We start from the raw sequence: 22,626 nt of genomic DNA, 5'->3' as shown, positions 1-22,626 counted from the left end.
GTCCTGGAACTCACTCTGTAGACCAGGCTGGCCTCGAACTCAGAAATCCGCCTGCCTCTGCCTCCTGAGTGCTGGGATTAAAGGCGTGCGCCACCACGCGCGCGCGGCTCCTAAATAGACTTTTAAAGGAAAATTAATTTTCAAAACTTTAACTGCTAATGTGTAGAAATACAGTTGGCTTTAGTTTATTTATCATGAATTCTGTAGCCTCATTGACTTTTTGTTTAGATACATCTTATTCTGAAGCTTACATAGTGAGGTGGCAGTGTGTTCATTATAGGGCTCCTAACAGCTTAGCTAATAATCTTTCAGATACGCACAAATTAAAGATGAAATCCTCTTTAGTCTCTCTGAAAGACACCAATAGGATCATTATTGAATGTCACATTTCAGTTTCAGTTTTTCTCTTGTGTATGAAAGAATTGATCTCAGACCATTTCTCAAGTAATATATGCTCTAGGTATGCAGTGGCAATGTTACCTTAAGTAAGGCTTCCCTGTTTGTACTTATGGGTTTTTCATTTCACTACTGCCTACCACCAGATATAATAGTTATGAGTGACAAGAGTTTGAGTCTTGTTTTGTACAAAGGACACATTTAAGGCACTTTGTGTGCATTATCTCCAAAATTTACAGTAACCCTGCAAAGTAGATACTGTTTCCTCCTCCTTTTACTGACACAGAAACAGGTGCAAGTTAATTTGCCCAAGGTCATTGAGGTACTTGCAATTAAAACTAGAGTTTTAGCTATATGGTCTAAAGCTAGGACCCCAGTTTGCAATTGCAAAAGGGACAGTTTTTCTCTTCCATCTCTTTCATTTGCCTTTCCCAATTCATCTGCTCAATCAAATATTTTATAGGAGTATCTGCTAAGCTTCCTCTCGTGGAAGTGGGACATAGCAGCAGACATCAAGTTGTGATTACTTTAACCCATTCACCTCACTTTGCTTTACAGTTAGCTGGACCAGAACTCCTCTTCACTCACACTCAGACCTTTGCCTGCTAGTACAGTCACCTGCCTTTGGAGGAGGGCTAAGGCAGTAGGTTCAACCTTCCTAATGCTGCACCCTTTTAATACAGTTCTTCATGCTGTGGTAGCCCCCCAACCATAAAATTACTTCTGTTGCCACTATATAACTGGAATTTTGCTAGTGTTATGAATCATAATATAAATATTTTTGGAGACAGAGGTTTGTCAAAGAGGTCACAATCCACAGGTTGAGAACAGTGGAGCTAAGTCTTCCCTTTGCGTTCCAGATCTGAATCTTTGCCTTTAGACCTGCTCTTAGAAGTAATGCAACCAGAATTTATCTTGACAGAGCACTAATATGTCTTTTTAAGGTTTTCAGTACTTGAGATGATAAAAAGTCTTGGCTGCAGCATAGTGTTCCTTTGGCATGAGATTTGAAGTCAAGAAGTTTATGTAAACAATGAGAAGTACATTTGGACATTGGCCTAGATGAATCTTTTCAGAGGTATGAGATTCGTTCAGGTTGCTTCTAAGCCTGGGTGTGCCAGGGCTCAGCATGAACACTTATGAAAGTGTGGGCCAGTGCACTATCTGTCCTTGGCTTCTTTTGCCTTTTCTGGTTCCTGCCTGTCTTTATTTAGGAGATTTTTTTTCTTCTCCAACAAATTCTGTGCGACTTGCTCAACTAACACGATGCAGTGGATTGGGCCTCCAAAAGGTAAAAGCCGGGGGATTTAGCAAACCTTGTAATGACAAGCCAGAGCTGCTGGGTGGGGTGCATTCTCATTGTCTTCTCTCTGATTTTATGGAGATTTCCTGGCTGGTGAATGCTTTTCAGAGGGTGTGTATGGGAGGAACAGGTCCATAATCTCCAGAGAATGAAGTAGGAATAGTTAGTGACTGCTCTTTTGAAAATGTGTATGAAACTCATTCCATTAGTAAATGCCTCTTGTATGTACAGTCAAAGATGAGTCCATTTCTTGACTGCATCCCCACCAAGTCCTCTGTGCCACCTCAGCCCACGCAATGTCTCCTTCTGACATTTGATAGTGCATTTGTGAGCGTTTATATGTCCCTGTGACATCAACTTGAGGTTTTATTCTTTAAAATGCTTGAGACCACATTATGCATTATGTTTTCTTCATCATTTTCATGTTATTTCCTAGAGATAGACCCATGTCTATCTGACATTTGTGTTTCTTTTATACAGATATTCTGTATAATAATTTATTTAAAAATGTATTATGAAAAATTTCAAATTTAGTGGACCATTTCCATACATTATTTTGCTATAAATCCTAAATATTGTATACTCCCTATAAGACAGTGTCTCCATGTGTGCATCAGATAAAGCTTTTTAAAAATTGTCATTGGTTGCTGAATTCTTCTAAAATTTTTTTATACAAATTAATGTGTTTCATTGACCTTTTCATATACACAAGTTGCTGTGCATTGCTTATATTCCCCCTATCAACCTCTCTAGTCCTTCCTCTTCTTCCTCTGGTTCCCTTCTATCCCCTTCTGCTTAATGAAATTATCAATATATCAATAATTCATAAATAACATTTAATATTCAGCCAGGGTCCTGATTTCTGCCAAGTATGTCTTTTTGTAGTGACTTGTTCAAATCGAGATTCAAACATGTGACTACATAAGTATTTCTTCTCACTTTGATTATTTGTCTCTTAATTGGTAGATTCCTTCCTCAATCATTTTTATCCCTTTATAGTTGTTCATTTATTCATCCATCCATGCACTCATTTGTTCAGAAGAAAACCGTTCATCTTGTTGATTTCTATTGTCAAGGTTTTGGCTGGTTGCTTATTTTCCCATATGCTGTATTTCCTGTGAACTAGTAGGTACATCTACTTGATTAGAATCAGAATTGTTTTATAAGTTACTTCCTAGTAACATTGTTTACTTTTTCCTGTTGCATATTAGGAGATTCTTGATATTTAATGCCTTTCTAATTTGAATTGTTTGTTTCATTAGTGAGTTCATATAGAATTAGCCTGATGCATGGGTTGTGATGGAGAGCCCAAACAAGCTTTCAAATAATTGCTTTTATATCAGCCACTGATCATTGTTCACTATATATAACAGTATACTGGTAAATATTAAAATCCTGTCATTTTCCAGTTTTTATGGTAAAAACACTCCTGCCTTGGCTGCTTTCTTGCCTAATGACGTGTCACTGAGTACTGAGCTGTGAACAGGTGTGTACAACAGGCTCTCACAAGCTTGCATGAACACTTTCCAGAAAACTGTTGGTCAGGGTCCTATTTCACTGATCGTCGTGAGATTATGGTGTAGGCACAAATTTTTTGCAACCTACTTTTAATAAGGATTCAATTTCTCTTCTAGCCCACCACCGAGCAGAGGTAGTGGAAGAGAAAAGTTATTAGGTTATGGGGGTGGGGGGGGGGAATGGACCTGTTCAGCAATAGTTCTTTGGGGGTTAGCTCAATCTTCTTGGGCAGCAGTGTAGTCCTGCAGCATATACCAAACATGGCTTAGCAGCTGCAGACCAGTCCTCCAGGCAGGCAGACACCGGGCAACAACCAGCAGCCACGGTCCAGTCCTTTCAGCAAGCAGACACCAGGCAGCTGTAGTTCAATCCTGAAGAAACCCCAGGCTTGGCAAGACAGAGCAAACCAAAGCTCAGTCCTTGTCTCCCACTGTCTGTGGGGTCGTATTTGTACTCCTTCATCAAGAGTCCTTTCACCTGTGTCTGCTTCAGGAAGACAGTCTTTCACCTGTTTGCTTAAGCACAACATCCTCTCACCTGTGTGCTCCAGCAAAACATCATTCGACATAACTAACTTTCCAAAAGAACTAGAAGTTTCCACTTCATTATGGGATTATAGTTTCTCACTTTGACCTTTATTAGTTAAGACTGTGGTTCCTTTAACCATTATCCTATTGTTGAGCATTAAGCTCGTGATTACTCTAAAGCATGTAAGCTGAAGGAAACCATAACTGGTAAATGGTAATATACTGGTAGTGTAACGTAGTATTTGTAGGAGCTTATCGAATTTTCTGAATATTGAGATAACCTTTAGTGATGGTTGTTAGGGAAAGTGTTGTATATATCCTATCAGTATTTAAGAAATGCTTACTGCATGTTTGGCATTGGGTAGCATCCCATGAAGAATATAGATATGACTCCAAACTCTCCTGGTAAATATGATGTGACAAGGAAACTGACCACAGGCATTGGCTAGCTAGAACAATTAGTAACTGTGTATACAGAGGGAATGTAAGGATGTTGAAGTAAATGTCAAAATATAGATCTTATTTTGGAGTCAAATCCTATTGATTCTCCCTTAACATCTGCATTTGTTCATTTCACATTGCTAGTTGCTGGAGAGACTTCAACAGTAGTTTCTAATCTTGTTTGCTCTCCTGGAGCTACAGGATCCTCCCCCCACCCCCAAGTGTAGCGATGAGGTTGCTTCCCTGCTTATAACCCTTCAAGGCCTGTTATGTCAACACTTAGTTCCTGTTAGTACTAAGATTGAAGTCACAAGAATACACAAATTCAGTATCGTGGGTTGTCATGCCTGGGCTGGAATATATTATGGGAAGGAAGTAGAGATAATAAGATTCTAGTCTGTTTCATGGTCAAGGAAAAAAATGATGATCAGGGAAGAACCACAATGATTTAAGAAGTTTTAAAGGAAGAGTTTCATTAGCATCCGGGGATGATCTCACTGGCTATAGTTATGGTGCAAATTCTTTGTCAACTCAATAAGAAATGTTTAAGACTTAGTCTGACTACTAGCATATTTTTAAAAATTTAGAGTAGAAAAGAGATTTCCAGATGATAGAAACTTTCCCCAGGTTACCTTTCCCTTTGTCTGTCTGTCTTTATTACTCGGCTGTAATGAAAACAGGGACTTAAAAAGTCTAAGGATTAAAGGAATGTGCTACTGGACTTAGCTATAAGTTTGAATTTGGGTGGGTTGTGGTTTTATCAGTCTTTTCCTTTTGTGGATCATATCTAAGAACTTTTTATCTAACTCAAGGTCTAGAACACTTTGTCCATGCTCTTCTAAGTTTCATCACTTTAGCTCTTGTACTCAGATTCATAATTAATTTTGACTTTAGTTTTGCATAAAATACGAGATAAGTCTTGAGTCAATCACTTTATATTGGGATGTCCAGTTTCCTCAGAACCATTTGTCAAAGAAAATATACTTCCCTCTCCATGGCCTTGCTTGGGACCTTTGTTGAGATTCACCTGACTTCTAAGGGTGTCCTTTTAGACTCCCTTCTGTTGACCCATAAGCTTATTCTTATGTCAGTACTACACTAGATATATACAGTTAAAGCTTTACTTGATTATTTATGTATCTGTATAAATGCAAGTACCAATAGAGTCCAGAAGAGGGCATCCAAATCCTGGGAACTGAAATTACAGATCGTGAGCTGCCATGCAGGTGCTAGAAATCCAAGTTGGGACTTGTAAATAGGTGATCACATAACTTGTTTATTTAAAGTTTACTTTTTTATTTAATTTGTTCTTTGATACTTTTTATACATGTATATAACACATTCTAATTCTTTTTGCCCTACCCTTTCTCATTTGTATTCTACTTCTGTCAACATCACATCTCTCCTACAAATCCTTTTCCTACATTTACTTCTTTTGTTTTGTGTCCCATTGAGGTTAACTGGGGCCATCTGTATGACCATGGAAGTATTCATTGGAGCTTGGTGGGCTCACCATCGGGTAAACAACTAAAGACAGCAACTCTCTCTTCCAAGATTCATCTGTACCCAATGGTTCAGCTCGAAAGCAGGGCTCCATGAGCCTTCCTCTATCACTGACTGATTGTTGACAGGGCCACATTTTGTGACTACTCAGTTTACATTAACTTCAAATGCTGTGAGTTCATCACACAGCAATAGCTGTGTTGTGCCTAGAAGATGACATTTCACAGCCCTTCTCCCTTTCCTTGGCTCTCAAATTCTTTGACCGTTTATCTGTGGTGTTTCCTGAGCTTTAGAGGAGGTGGTATAAATGTCCTGTTTAGGGAGAGCCAAATCATCGCTTTTTCTGTGAACAACCGTGCATCTCCATATTAATGTTCATTCACAGTAAAGAGAGCCTTCTTTGACTAAAGCTGAAAATATTATTTGTCTATGAAAATAAACACAAGTGTATTGAAGGCATTTTAACATTATGCATGACACTTTAACTAAACAACAGTAGTAAGTCTCTTCTCCCATGCCAGGACCTAGATTTCCCTACTATGTTTTTTTTTGTTTTGTTTTGGTTAACTGGATTTGTATGACCAGGCATGGCAGGCATAGGTTCCCTCTTGTGAAGTGGACCTTTTACGTTTTATTTATTTATTCTCTTCCCCGTCTCTCCCTCTGTGTACACTAAGGCACATGTGTGGAGGTCATAGGACCACATGGGGGAGTGGAAGAGTCAGTTCTCTCCTTCAACCATGTGGGTCCCGGGATCAGACTCAGGTCATCAGGATTGGAGTCAAGCACCTTTATCTACAGAATCATCTCACTGGCCCTTGACTTTCTTGAAATCAAAAGAAAGGTGGATAGACATTTTTCCACCTTTATGTAAGTTCTGGACATTGAAATCAGGCTGTCAAGCTCGCATGACAAGTGCTTTTACCCATTGAGGTGGTTTGAAAATGCTTGGCCCAAGAAGTGGTACTATTTGGAGGTATAGCCTTGTTGGAGTAGGTGTGGCCTTGGTGGAGGAAGTGTGTCACTGTAAGCATGGGCTTTAAGACCCTCCTCCTAACCATATGTGAGCCAGTCTTCTCCTAGCAGCCTTCAGATGAAGATGTAGAACTCTTAGCTCCTCCTGCACCATGCCTGCCTGGACGCTACCATTCACCAACCTTGGTGATAATGGACTGAACCTCTGAAGTTATAAGCTAGCTCCAATTAAATGTTGTCCTTTATAAGAGTTGCCTTGGTCATGGTGTCTCTTCACAGCAGTAAAACTCTAAGGCATCCACTGAGCCATATCACTAGCTCACTTTTATTTTTGAGTCTGGTTTATAGAATGATCAGAAGCATCCTTCTACTATGAGCTAGCATATTCTTGCTCTGAGGCCTTTTTTTTTTCTAATTCTTTTTTTAAATTTTCTTTTCTTTTTTTATTGGCTATTTTATGTATTTACATTTCAAATCACTCTGAGGCCCTTTGAAATGCTCATTCCCTGGGCTTAACATCCCCTTCCCCATCTACCTGCTTCTTCTTATCTCCCTGGATTTTTCTGCTCTTTACCTGTCTTGAAGGCTCAAAATGTGAAATTGGTAGTAAACTTCACATTATCCTTTTATTCTCCAGGCCTTAATATTCTCATTTACAAAGTGAAAGAATCGAATTTGATCGTATCACTTTTCCAAACTTAGTTAATAAGATTATCCTTGTTGAATAAAGCATGTATAAATTCATCTCTCTTGGCCCTTAGTCTTGCGAAGATCATATGCCCCAGTACAGGCGAATGCCAGGGCCAGGAAGCGGGAGTGGGTGGGTTGGGGAGCAGGGTGGAGTGAGGGTATAGGGGACTTTCGGGATAGCATTTGAAATGTAAATGAAGAAAATACCTAATAAAAATTCATCTCTCTTAATTGTTGGCAAAATTGTTTCATTCTGATATAGATTTTAATAGAATTTATATTTGGGGGATGCATGCATATGAACAACCAACAGGATTAGAAGTAGGTATTATTATGAACGCACTCCTGGAAATCCTTTTGCTAAGTACATAGGTATAGCTGTGCTATCCCTGTGTATGACTGAGTAATGGAGATGGAATGGAGATGGATATAAGATCACACATACTTTTGTGACTAGAAAGAAAAGAATGAACAATTTCTATTACTGTGAAATAGCCACTTTATGAAACTGTCAAGAAGAAAAAGGGTCCTTCCTGATGAGACCCCAGATGACTCTGTACTTGATTGATACTTAAAAGTCTAGTTCTTACTGGCAGACTGATTTTAACAGTTTCCCTTCTTCGAGTGCCTCCCCATTGGAATTTGAACAGTTCTATTTTCTTCATAAACTATTCTTAGGGATTTGAGCTCTTTTTCTCTAGCTGAAGTTATTCCAAGTTTCACTCCCTTAAAGAATTGTCCTTCTGTTCTTGAAGCTTTCATTCACATCGGATGCTTTCTTTTCATTCAGTAAGTTAGGACACGTTTTCCTTTATCTGATTATTTGGGCCTTGTACAAATCAGAAAGAAATTAATAAATAGTGATGTCTAGGAAAACTATTTTGCTGAGAATATTTTCTTGGAATAAGCTCTCAGCTCTCTAGACCAGGCTGTCTTGGATGGAACTCATTATGTAGCCCAGGTTAGTCTCCAGAGTGCTAGGATTATAAACATGTATTCAGCTTGCCTAGAAATTTCTAAGTATAACGATGTAAAAGGATAAAAAAATGTTAAAGGTTAGTATTTTGGGTGTGATCTAGAGGATCAAATTTAATACATTTGAGAATTAGCTTTATATTTTTGGTTGCAAGCCTAGCCATTTAAGCCGAGCCATTTCTCCAGCCCAAGAAATAATTTTAAACGAGGAGGCCTATTAACATGTTATGTGAATTTAGTAGTAAATGACAATTTATTTACCTGAACTTTTAAATCTGGCTTTTATGATTTGAGTATTTTTTGTAAGAGTAACTTTTCTTCTCCTGTTGAATTTGTTGTCTGTGAGGCTTACTGCCTCCGTCTGCTAACCTAGGCCTAGTCCTGGAAGCTTCTAGCATCTGTACAATCTCATCTAGGCCTAGGATGTTTTCAGCCTCTGAGACTCACTGCTGAAAAACTCACCCATTCTAGTTCTTTCTGAACTCTGGCTGGCTGGTTCAACTCAGCTGTTCTGGCTCAGCCTCTTCTCCCAACTGACTTATTCAGTCTGGCTTTCTCTTTGCCTCTGAATTGCTCTGCTTGGCCTCAAACTAACTCTAGCAATCTTTCCTAATTTTCTGGCTCCTTCTCATTCTCTGACTCATTCTGTCTTTACCTGTGTGTAGTCTGTTCTCTCTTCAGTGTGTCTCTGTTAAACTCTCCCTGTAAACCTGACTCCTTCTCCCTCTCTCTGTTGCTCTACTCTCCCTTTCAACTCTACTGCACTGTTCTCTACAAACTCTATTGTATTCCTGTAATACACTCTTTTTCTCTTGTGCTGTCTGTTTCTTCCTTAAGTAGCTTTCCTTCCTCTCTCTTCTCCTGAGAGTTGGATATACCTTATTCTGTCAAATCTTTCTCTGATTTATCACTTTTCCTGTCTCTTAATTAGACATCACTTTCAAACATGGATGCTTCCTTCTAATAACTAACCTCACTTTCATTGTTTGGGATTAAAGGTTTATACTAAGGGTTGAGTCACACCACAATTAGAAACAGGTTCAAATATCTTGCAACAATTTTTTTCTGGTTGTACTTATAAAGATTTTTGCCTTGATAAAGCCTTACTGATAGTTGATGTTCCACCTTAGCTAGAAGCAACCTGCAATTGTGTATAGAAAAGTATTTTTCCCTCTTCTATTCTTACCTCTGTTTCCATTCTAGGGATGGTGCCATTACAATTAACAGGCACATTGTCATTATTTGCATAATTTGCGAAAGGTTATTTAGCCAAAGTATTTTTAAAGTTGCACTTTTTGTGAAGGTCTCTCTCTCTCTCTCTTTCTCTTTCTTTCTTTTTTTTCTTTTTGATTGATTAGAACATACAGGATCAAATACTTGAATCTAATTTTAAGTCAAAACCAGATTGCAAATAATTTCACTAAGTTCAATTCTAGTTATTAAAGCATTGTGTAAGAGCTTACTAAACATTGGCAGTGTGCTTAGGTGCTGAGGGAGGCAGATGGATTAGATATTAAACTGGTAGAATGAGATTTGTTAAGTACCTCACACCATGAGCCATAAACATAAGGAAACATTTTTTTATTTTACAGCAACCAAAGACATGTGTCATTTGGTTGCTGTTCAGGGAGGATGGATAAGAGATCTGAGCATACTCATATATTCCTGGCTGCCTGTTTCCTTACAAAAAAACATATGTACCAGTAGACAAATCATGATATGAATGCTCATTCTTAATTTTTCCTTCTCTTGATTGAGGGTAGTGGAAATGACTTTTTAAAAATGGTTTTAGAGCTTTATTATAGAAATGCAGGGAGAGAGAGAGAGAGAGAGAGAGAGAGAGAGAGAGAGAGAGAGAGAGAGAGAGAGAGAGAGAGAGAGAGAGAGAGAGAGAGAGCGCGAGCCAGAGAGAAAGAGAGAGTAAGAGGGAGAGAGGAGAGGAGAAGACAGAGAGGAGAGAGGAGAGAGGGGGTGTGAGGGGCAAGAAGTAAGAGAGACAAGTAAGAGCAGAAATGACTTTTGAAAGAGAAGGAAGAAGCTTATAAGGTATCATATCTGATATCTTGACATGGTAGATAGAACAGCCTAGAAGTTCCATTCCAAACTAAGGGATCAACAAGTCTGTGGAGTTCCTCTCAGGCCATCGATTGCCTCTCCAAACTTAGGGGAACATATTCTACTGCAAGATTGTTAATGTTGATTGTTTTGATATGTCTCCCTGCACAAATGAATAAATAATATAATGTCTTCTTGACCTTTCAGTCAAGATTTTTGCCTTGATACAGCATAACTGATAGGTGATAGTCCACCTTAAACAGCCTGCAATTAGATACATATTTAGAATTTATATTATGTGCATTAAACCATATAGTAATTTTACTTTTTGTGTTTGTACATTTACCGTTTATGTTTGTTCAGGTTTTAGTTCATCTTAGAGTTTATAATGCAACTTGTTTTTTTTCCACTTTATTTCCCCTAATTTGATCACAGACTCCATCAGTATTTTTATAGTTCCCCTTGTGAACTTTTTTTTTTTAAATATTTATTTATTATATATCTAAGAATACTGTAGCTGTCTTCAGACACACAAGAAGAGGATGTCAGATCTCATTACGGATGGTTGTGAGCCACCATGTGGTTGCTGGGATTTGAACTCAGGACCTTTTGAAGAGCAGTCAGTGCTCTTAACCACTGAGCCATCTCTCCAGCCCCCCTTGTGAACTTTTGACACATCAGATATTCTATACATTTTGTTCTCTTAGAGAAATATAAATATAGGGTCTTAAGTGCTTGTTAAATTCTTTTATCTTCATGACATCTCTCCATATTGTCACCACAGGATTCCCTTACTCATTCAACTATATAGGATTTCTTTTTATCCATATCCCGTGTATTATTCCTTAACTGTTTTCTCTCTTATTTTGATAGAACATACCCTTAAGTGGCTTCCCAGGAAAGCATCCATGCAGTGTTCATTTTAGTTATACCATTGTTCAGGCTGCTAGTTTGAGTAGTGCATGAGTTAGTTGTTTCATCACTGTAACTAAATACCTGACAAGAAACAATGTAAGGGACGGGCGGTTTATTTGGTTCTCAGCTTTTGAGGATCCAGTCCATTGAGTGGAAGACATGGAGGAATTCATGGACATTAGAACATATAGTTGAGACTCCTTACACCATTTCCAGACCAGGAAATACTGTTCAAGGAGTGGGACCAAGCTATAAAAATCTTGAGGTGTGCTCCTGTGACCACCTTCTTGTGAGATTTTACCTCCTAGAGTTTCCACAGCATCTCAAAACAGTGCCACCACCTGTTGACCAAGAGTTCAAACATTGAACCTTTGAGGAACATTTCATTTTCAAACACAATATTCCACTCATGATATCCACAGTTTCAAGGTCATCTCATAATATAAATGCATTCAGTTCAAGTTAAAGAATCTTCATGGCCTTAAAAGTTACAACACTGGTCCCTAGTCCAAAATTTCTTTTTAGATGGAATGCAGTTTTTTTTTTTTAACTTGGAGCCTCTGTAAAGTAAAAAACAAAACATGTCATATACATTTCCAATATACAGTGACATACAGTAAATATTCCCATTCCAAAAGGGAAGAATATCAAAGAATATCAAAGAATGGTCAGACCAAGGAAAATCTAGATATATCAGTATAAACAGCAAATCCTGACTCTTCATGCTTGATAACCTGAGCTCAGTGGGTTCGTCTAGCCCTTCCTCTCTAGTTCTTTTGCCTACAACACATGTAGTATCACTGTTCGACTGGGTACACTTTGTGTCTTGGAATTTAGTTTTGGCATGTTCTATGATTATGACATCTTTCCAATACCCTGATCCTGATATCTCTATTGCAATGTATGCTTTACTTCCATAGTTGTATACACAGCCATCTTACAAGTGCCATGGTGGGAATCAGACCCTGCTATACATTATCTGATACCAGAGATTTTATGAAATCTTGGTGCACACTTCTGTGACCCTTTAACTTTGAAATTTGCATGCCTACAAACCAGCAGCATTTGGATAATGCCAAAGTCTATAGTCTGGCTTCCATAGATAATAGCTGCAGTGGCCTTCTTGGATGAAAGTAGCCAAATTTTCCCCTACCGGCCATCGTTATTTTTCCTGTAGAGAACCTTGAAGGCTCTGTTTTAGGCATTTTCCTCCAAAATGAAAGTTTTTAATTGAATATACATGATTTCCATTGGAACTTTTGATGGGTAGGGTCCTACTCTCAAGATACTCTTTATGTTACTCTCACTGCAGAGTCCAGATTTCACTTTAATGGTGTTAAACATTTGAATAACTATAGTCACTTTCCCCTTGTTCTTCCACTCTCAGCTTTACTTGAGTTTAAAGCTCCTTCCCTCTCCAAACTTCACATTTCTTTCCACGACTTTAACCAGGTTTATCTTCCTTTCCTCACTGAATTGCACATTTTCTGTTTCTTTAAGCTTCACTTTTTTCTCTTTTCCTATAAATCAGAATAAATATAACAAGCAACAAATATGCCGCAGCTTGAATGTTATACTGTTTTAAAATTTCTTCTCCCAAATAAATTAGTCAGTTGCATGTTCGTTCATACTCACTCAGGTTTCCAGGACATGGATAGAATACAAACAGATTTCTTTTTACCAGAATATAATACGAATGAATAACACTTCAGCTCAGGTGTCAATAGAGCTTTTCTTTCCCTGTGATGAAACTTCGTGAGCTTAGTCTTAACAGTCTGTGTGTCTACTGCCATTCCCGTCTTATGAGCTTCCATCAGAATGGCCCATTAAGTCCAGACTACTATCCAAGAGCTGCTCTAGTCCACAGCCCTAGACTTTTGCATATTCCTACTGAGAATATTTCCAAAAGCTATAAAGCACATTCTCAGGGTTATCAACAGCAACAACCCCATTTCTTGATGCTAATATCCTATATCGGTTACTTTTCGTATTGCTGTGACCAAATACCTGACAAAACCCAACTTGATGGAGAACAGGTTTATTTGAGCTCATGGCTTTAGAAGGTTCAGGCCATTATGGTGGGAAAGGTGTGGTGAAGTTTGTGGGTAATTGGACCTTAAGCCCACCTTGAGATGGACCAGGAGGTAAAGAGAGTTCACGAAGTAAGACTGGTGACCTATTTCCTCTCTCAAGTCTTCAGTCTCCCCGAACAGTGATCCAAAATAGGAGTCTGTGGAGGACATTTCACAATCAACGTGCAAATATATAGCCATCACTTGGAAGTAAATTTTCTTTACAATTTTGATAGAATTGTTTCAATGAATTCTAGGTTCTAAAGGCACATAAAAACTCTAAAAGGTTTTAAACATTTGTTACTTTGTATGTGACCTGCCTTCCTCTCCCATTCCCTGACAAACACATGTAGATATTTTCTAATTCTAGTATTTTTGTGATAATGTATCTTGCCATACTTCTGTTTTCTTCCATTGTATTAGGTACACAGTGGGCCCATTTAACTTAGAAGCTCAAACTGTTCATTTCTGGAAAAATTTATTAAACCATTTAATTGATTCCCTTTTTATATTTTCTGTCTCTTGGTAGAACTTTTATTTGAATAGTACCCTACTTTCTGGGAAATTTCCTGAGATTATCTTTGAAAGTTTCTATTGAGCTTTCACTTTCTGCTATCATATTTTAATTTCTGAGTGCTTTTTAATTTTCTGAATGTTCTTTTTTTCAATAGCTTCCAATTATCTCATCTTTCTAAACAGCATTTCTTATTGCAACTTTACTTGATAATTCTGCTTAAGATTTCATCTCATACCCTCTATTTTTATCTTCTCAGCATATAAGATTTATAGGGATAAAGTTTTTCTTTTCCAGCTCCTGCCTCTCCACTAGTATTTTTGTAGCACCCCATACAGTGCCTAGTATATAGTAATCATTTAAGTATTTCTGGAATTAATTTTATTATGCTAATAATGCATAATTTAAAGTTTTTTCCTAGTATAAGTCAAGTCTCTTTGAAATCATTTTTTCTATTATTATTTATTCTGTACTTTGTTTGAATAGTTTATACAGATACCTAGTAATACTTAATCACCTGATTATATTTAAGAATGAGAGGTATGCTGATAGAATATATGAACAAATGGATGGGATTTGCCAAATGTGGGCATAAATAATAGAATTATCTAGCAGGGTAATATTGTTAGTGATATCTATCTATCGACCTATCTATGTATCTATCTATGTATCTATCTATGTATCTATTTATCTGTATCTTTTGATCTATCTTCTTGGCTGATCATATTTCTTGGAAAACATTCTTTTAATTTTTAGATATCATTTTTTTGGGGGGGACTAGAAGGGAAGAGGTTTGAAAGGGTCTCAATATCTAAAGAATATGCATTTTTCATACTAAAGAATATGAGTTCAATCTCAAAGGAAATGAAACACAATGAGAATCAGCAGAAGCAATAAATAGGAAATATAAAGGATTCAGATAACAGAATTAGTGAGTATATATAGTATGTTAAAATCAGTCAGGTGCCATGGTACATGCATGCAATTCTAGCACTTTGGATACTGAAGCATGAAAAATGGATGCTTTGAAACTGCTATATAGTATGTTCAAGGTCAGCTTGGGCTATATAGAAAGATTGTGTTTCAAAAAATCATCAAAACAGCCGGGCGTGGTGGCACACGCCTTTAATCCCATCACTTGCGAGGCAGAGGCAGGTGAATTTCTGAGTTCGAGGCCAGCCTGGTCTACAAAGTGAGGTCCAGGACAGCCAGGGCTACACAGAGAAACTCTGTCTTGAAAAAACAAAAAAACAAAAAAACCCCAAAACCCAAAACAAACAAACAAACAAAAACAAATAAAACCAAGATAACAAAATACTTAGTGTCTAAAATTTAGTGACTGGGTTCATAGTGTAATAAGTATAGCTAGAAAGACAATTGTTTAATTGGACAATAAGTCTTAGAAAATTGTCCTAAACACATCACAGTTAGACAAAGCTCTTGAAGAAATAAGAAAAGAAGGTAGTAAGACAAAGTTCAAAGAAACACTGAGGATTGGCCAAAGTTAATTTTGGATACCACATAGTTGAGAAGTTCTATAAAACCTCAGGTAGGTAAGAAAAGAATAAGAAAGTAGGGTGTGTGCAGGTAAGGGGAAAGCTTGCTATTTCAGAGTATCAAAGAGAGAGTTCTTCAAAACAGCCAGAGAGAAAGCTAATAGCTAATGAATAATGATGTAACTGACAGTTGACTTTTCAACAATGATAGTGGAAGTTGAAAGACAGTGAAATTCTATCCTCAACATGCTATGATAAGATAGTATTTCAATAACCAAATTTGCTATTAATAGACATCTAATAAAGAAAGCTCAGGACTCAGTCAAGATAGATAGTAACATCATAAAAGAAATCAAGAAATCAGAATGGGAACTAGGCTTTTTTTTTTTTTTTCAAGACAGGGTTTCTCTGTGTAGCCATGACTGTCCTGGAACTCACTCTGTAGACCAGGCTGTCCTTGAACTCAGAAATCCACCTGCCTCTGCCTCCCTAGTGCTAGGACTAAAGGCATGCGCCACCACCACCCAGTGAACTAGGATATTTTTAAACACTAAATGATATCATCACATATAAAACTTAGGAGATTTTAATAAAAAGTAATTACAATAAAATTTATAATTCTATCTCAGTATAAAAAGAGAAGAGCTATAAAGCAATAATCTTAGCAACCAGTTTAAGGTAAAACAAGGCAAGCCCAAAGCATGTCAGTGAAAGATTAATGAAATATAAAACAAACACGTGATATAGAGGATTGTTCCATTAGTCAAGGTTCTCTGGGGTAACAGAACTTACAGAATGAATCTCTTTGTGTACATATAGAACATGATTTATTAGAATGACTTACAGGCTGTAGTCTAGCTAATACAACAATGGCTGCCTATGAACAGAAATTCTAAGAATTCAGTAGTTGCTCAGTCCATGAGTCTGGAAGTCTTAGCTAGTTTCTAGTAGATGCTGGAATCCAGAAGAAGTAACCTCTAATGCCAGTGAAGAAATGAACTTGCTAGTGAAGTGAGGGTAAACAGGCAAAGAGCAAAAGCTTCCTTCTCCCAAATCCTTAGATAGGCTTCCAACAGAAGGCGTAGACCACAATCAAGGTGATTTGTCCTTTCTCAAGATTTGGATTAACGGCGTGTCTTCCTATCTCAAAGATTGGATAGGAAGTGGGTCTTCCTCCTTCAAATTAAGCACACAAACCAAACCAACCAACCAACCAACCAACCAACCAACCAACCAATCAACCAACCACATTCCAGATGTCACTGCTGGAAAGTTTAAACTTGATAGTTGAGAAAAAATTTCTTACTCTGTACAACCTGTTCCAGAAAAATAAGGAATAGGAGGATGCTTTCCAGCTACATCAAGTGTAACCAAGGGTCATATGAGAAAGGAAAATCATGACTGTCAGTGTCACCTCTGAATATGGTTGCAAAATATCCTAAACAAAATATTACCCAATTTTACCTAGGAGTTAGAAAAATCTGAGCAATTTGAATTAGGTCTTGCTTTCATGTTAGAAAATTCATAATGCCATTTAGCACATTATCACATTATAAAAAATTACATTATCATACGAGTGGATACAATTGCAGCACTAGTTAAAATTCACTATCAGGTTGTCATGGAAAAAACCCAAAATAAGAATAGATTGGAATTTTCATAATTCCTCATATTCTGTGTGTGTGTGTGTATGTGAGCGAGCGCACACAAGTGCGTAATTGAGACAAAGTCTCATTATCAGCATCCCAGACTGGCTTCAGACTTGTGATACTTCTCTTGCCTCAGATCCTGAGTGCTGGGATTACAAGTATGTATCCTTGTTCATTTTAGGATTACATTGTAAATAATCTCAATTTTTACAACTCAAAATTTGGGCCAATTTTTAGTGAAACCAATCAATAAAATTGATTAATGATTTTTTTTTTTAAAAAAAAAACCAGCATATTCAGACCCAGATCTGGATTTATGTCATTTTTCTACGTCAAGATAGCAAGTGGAATCAGCCATAGGGCTCCCCCATTTTCTGTTTCCTCTCTCTTAGGGATCACCATCTTGCCTAATTTTCTTGTGATTCCAAAACTCTTCCTACGTGTTTTGTCCCAGTATCATGGAAATTGTTGTTTCATTTGTTTTTCTAGGTTTGATTGCTTCAGCTGGATGAGGATATGTGTTCTTTCATATTCCATCTTGGCGGGAAGTTGAGTCAATGTATTTAAGTGGCTTATCATTTCCTGAGCAGTCTTCTTTGATGACTGCACTGTTTATTGCTTGGCATTTTCTTTAGAAAGCGTACAAACTTTGCTTGTCTATTTGTTTTGTTTTAAAAGTAACTGGTGGTAATATAAAGGCCTAGCCCGTGAGGATATTAAGGGCTCTGTGATAGGTCATCTTCATGGCTGTAAACCTTCCTATCCACCCTGTGAAGTTATGACGCACTGATGTGTTTTCAAAATTGTAATGAAGAGCAGATCGCAGGTGGACATACTTGGTGGTACTGTATCCAGGCACTAGCCAAGAATAAACATTTCTGTGACATTATTCTGAGTTACATCTATAGAAAGCTCCAAGCTCCATCTTTTGGCTTGTCTGATCCAGAAAGGCAAAATTCATTTGAAAGTACGAGAATATTTATGCTCTTGATATACTACTATTATTTCTTTTTAACAATATAATGCTTTTATTAATTCTATGATTATATTCTATGTGTTTTGATCAAATTTAATCCCACTCTTCCCTGATCTATCTCACTCCCCCAACTTCACAAACCCCCTCTTTTTAATAACCCAGTGAGTTTAATGTGTGTTGCCCAAATGTTTTTGGGGGTGGGGGCATCTACTGGAGCATGGTGGACCTACCAATAGTCATATATTAAGGAAAATAGGCTCTCTGCCCTCTAGAAGCCATATAGGATTGCCAATTGCTTTTCATGACCTTCTTCCTCCCCCATGCTGGAATGTTGACTGGCTTAGGCTTGTGCAGTCCTGTACAGCAACCAGAGCTGCTGCTGTGTTCCTGAGTGCAGCTACCCTGTTGTATCTAGAAGATACAGTTTTGCTTCAGTCCTCCCCAATCTCTGGCTCTTAGAATCTTTTCTGTCCTCTCTTCCATGATGGTGCCTGAGCCTTGTAGGGGGCTCTTGTTTTTAAGGCACAGAACATTGTCTAATGTTAGCACAGTTATCACAGACTTGTGAATAAACTATGTACAGTTATATAGATCTGGTGTTTTCAGAGTAGTCTGTAAAGAATGTGCTTTAATTTGACACTGTATGGTTCTAAACTTATTCCGTGTGTGTGATCATGGATTCTAATTATAATTCTATACCAGGTGTTTGTTTGCATTGTTAAGTTAGAATTTGGATGGTCTTCGTTTCCTCAGCGAAGGAATTTTCTGTATCTCATAAAATTAAAGAAAATGTTACACTTCAACTTTCTTTCAAAAGATCCTTCTAATGTGGCCAGATTATTTTAGAATCATATTTAGTTATCCTTGCCAGTAACAATAGGAGAGGGGAAAAGAAAGAAATCTTTGAAGTCAGTAAAGCCAATTGGTCATTTTTGGTTTCTTCTTGTGCTGGTCAATCCATTTCTTCCTAGGTGGTAGAGCTGCTGAGCCCAGGCCCCTCTTCACTGCAGCCTACGCACCGAGCTGATGAGCAATAGTGACTGGAAGCTAGTGAGAAATACGAGAACCAAGAGAAGATTCTTTCTGGCCTGATTTATTTGAACCTGGTTTATTTGAAAATGAGCAAATAACAACAGAATAAGGACTCGACCACATTTCCCATGTGAAATCCAGTCTTTTGCTAAAAAAAAAAAAAAAAAGTTTTACTTATTTTTTATCCTGTCTTAATATTCATCACCTTCATAAATACTTGAATTTTGGGTACCATGAAGATGAAAAAGTGATTGGAAATAACACACATTCTTTTTTATTGGAATATATTCATTGTATGTTATATGACAATTTTGTTCTTTCAAGTATATCATGTGCTTTGACTGTTTCCCCTCCCATTTTTTCCCATTGGTCCCCTTCCCTTTCATCCCTTGTGGTAGGTCTGTTCTCTTTAGTTTCCTTTTTACTTTCATGGCTTTATGTAACTATATATAATGTAGGATCTGTAAATGAGAAAAAACACATGGTATTTTTCTTCCCGAGTCTGGCTTATTCACTTAATATTATGATCTTTGGTTGTACACATTTTTCAGCATATGATATAATTTCATTTTTCTTTATTATTAAATAAGATCCATTTTATACACACACACACACACACACACATTCACACCAGTTTCTTTATTCATTTGGATACCTAGGCTTATAATATAATTTTGCCATTGTGAATAGTATAAACAGAAAAATTAAGCCTTCAAAGGGATTTAATAAACACAGACATGTTAAATGCCATCAATATTATTAGTTGAATACATTTTTTGTCTTTTTATGGAAAGGTGGTAATTAACAATATTCTTTCTTTTTTTTTTTTAGCTGCTAACTCAGGATTGTTACCCCCACCACCGGCACTTCCTCCGCGACCGTGTCCAACACAGGTAGGTGACATATTTGATTTCTGCAATCTGTTGTCCTATCAATATGCTATTTTGCATTGGAGTCTCCAACTAATTTCTGGATTAAGAAAATAGCGGTTCATCTCTCCTAACTCAGGAATGGCCTCACATGGAAAAGGGAGTTTCTTTTGTAAGCTACCAGTTACACTTTCAGTTCTGGCTCTTAAGTGTGTGGTTTTTCTACACAAAGAGAAGTAGTCGGACGGGTGTATCTGTAACTGGGGTCAGGGGACACAGGTGTTCTGTGTACATGCAGCCTGAGTAGCCATATGTTCAGTGGCAGTTTAGGAGATGTGTTACTTCCACATATACTGAAAATCAGTGACTGTTAGCCCATGCTGTGGCTTGGGCCCATAGTACTTTTCTGAGGGATGCCCTTTCCACTCAGATTAATAAACTGAAAGCTGGAAAGGGAGAGTGCGTATTCAGAATCTGCTTTCCCTGTCAGTTCACTGTGCCACCTTTGCCTGTGTGCTACCATGGCCTTCCCCATCCAGATTTGGAAATGAGAGGGTGCAGCAAACCCATGGGGTGGTATACATAGTGCTGCAGGTCACTTCTAGCTGCTGGTGAAAAATGTTGGGAGATGGCTATGGAGAGTGGAGGTTTCTATTTGGTTGCTCTGTGTGGAACAGGCCACACTTTTCCATGTCATGAGTCTCAGGATCAGTCTTGGAAACCATTTGTAGCATTTGTATAGCCTTTCTTCAGACAATTTCTCTAGCAACTATGCATCCAGGAGATACAAATACTATGAGGTATTGGCTTTTTACTTCAGCCTGAAGGGTAAATAAAGAGCCTAATTCTTCCTGATCTGCATATAAACAAGTGAAGAATCCTTTTCTAGAATTTGGCATTGGCTTTAAAAGAAATTGATCTGTTAAGAAGTGGTAATTGAGTCCTTGCTATTTGTCTAATGTCAAACTTTAGCTTTAGCCCAAGTGTTTCCTTTGTTATAATATGTTTTCCTTCAAAATTAGCTATGTTAATTGAGCATCTGCATCAGGGCAGACATTGCACTCGTCACTTTTAATGCAGAATTTTATCTCCCCAAACTATTATGAAGTAGGTGCTAATATTATTCTTTTTTTAATTGGCAAGGAGCATGGCAGATTTAAGCAAGTTACCAAGGGGCCATACCTAGTAAATAGTAGAGCCCTTCCCAAACTGAAGTGTTTACACCCTCTTTCTCTCAATCCCGGGAGTCTAAGTATCTAAATGTACATCAAGACAGGTGGTAGATCTGTTGTGCTCACTTGTAACTGAGACTTTCTCCACACCCTCTTGCAGAAGGCACAGAGAAATTGAGACTCCCACTCTGTATCTACAGCAAAGCTGGACTTGGTCACAATAGCATTAGTAAGCATTCTGGGATGCTTATCTGGAGAGCACTGCTGCTACTAGCTGTAGCAGCTGTAGCAACTATCTGAGCTGCTTGCCCAGAGCATCTTGCCTGCTTGGGAGTTAGTGACAGAGAATTTGACAGGGAGAACTGGGAATTCTCAAGCTGATATTAATGAATAAGTCTGCTCTGTTGTTTACCAGATTCCTAGAAAGATGTAAGTGCTGAGCTGGGCATTCAGCTCCAATTTCCAGATTTCAGACTTCAGGACCAGGTGTGTAAGGAATGTAGGCAGAAAATCCCCAGACCACTTCCCTCCTCTTACTTCCCTTTGTTCACTGTAAATGGGACACATCTATTTAATACATAAAGTCCTGGGTAATAAACATGTGGTTGTATTTAATTTTGTGCCATGCCAAACTAGAAACAGCTAAACAGCCATGTGCATGTGACATCAGAGTGTTTCCAATGCTACCTGGGATGAAACAATCTGGGAGACATTAATAGGGGTTTGTGATAAAATGAATTTGCAAGGAGCTTTACCTAACTCCTTCAGGAGACTGACAGTGCACACAAACCCACCAAAGGCTTTGAAGTCCTATAATAAAACACAAAACAAAGGTCAGTTTTGTAAAAGCTGACAAGTTCCTAGCTTTTTTGACCTTCTTTTTATATTGAAAACACTTATTTCTGTTGTAAGGACTTAGTGGCTAGGAAACACTGAAACATCCACATTAAAGTCCTGCCTTGAATGTTGCCAAATTGCTCTCATCTGCTATCTCATTTGTATATTACGTGATTAAAGTTGCCTTCTACATATTACATGAATAGCCTCCCTTGAAGAATTTAAAGTGAAAGCTGATCGCTCGTGCTTTGGCTGGGATTTTCAAATTGTCCCAGTTTTCAGTTTCGTTCATTTTCTTCCTCATGAATCTGCTCCTTCTTGTTCACTCTCTCATGAGATCATTTTTATCGATGCATAGCAGATTTTTTTTTGTGTGTGTGTGTGTGTGTGTGTGTGTGTGTGATGCAGGTACAGTGCTAGTTGTGATAATGCTCCCCCCCCCCCCCCCCCCCCCGAAGCTGACAAACCCTCTGTACCAATGAGAGTCATCCTTTTGCATTCTTGGTCAACAGACTCCAAAGAGTTCCCTAAACACAATAGACTATTGTCATTTCTCTTCATTTCCTCCTTTTTTTGTAATTTTTAATATTTTTTATTACATATTTTCCTCAATTACATTTCCAATGCTATCCCAAAAGTCCCCCATAGCGCCCCCCACTTCCCTNCCCACCCATTCCCATTCTTTTGGCCCTGGCATTCCCCTATATTGGG

At 37.9% G+C, this 22,626-nt stretch overlaps 1 protein-coding gene across 11 annotated transcripts in view; it reads left to right on the top strand.

Moving 5' to 3' along the window:
* Reps2 (RALBP1 associated Eps domain containing 2) overlaps positions 1-22,626 on the top strand; it is a 229,181-nt gene that overhangs the window by 147,449 nt on the left and 59,106 nt on the right. For all 11 annotated transcript variants that reach the window (XM_029473672.1, XM_021152943.2, XM_029473675.1 and 8 more), the window contains one exon: positions 19,869-19,930. In XM_029473672.1, coding sequence (XP_029329532.1) covers positions 19,869-19,930 — 62 coding nt within the window. The remainder of the gene's footprint in view (positions 1-19,868; positions 19,931-22,626) is intronic.

The sequence above is a fragment of the Mus caroli genome, chromosome X, assembly GCF_900094665.2.
Source record: "Mus caroli chromosome X, CAROLI_EIJ_v1.1, whole genome shotgun sequence".
Taxonomy (NCBI): Eukaryota; Metazoa; Chordata; class Mammalia; order Rodentia; family Muridae; genus Mus; species Mus caroli.
Note: the sequence above shows the minus strand (reverse complement) of the source record. Positions and strands in the feature narration are given on the sequence as shown.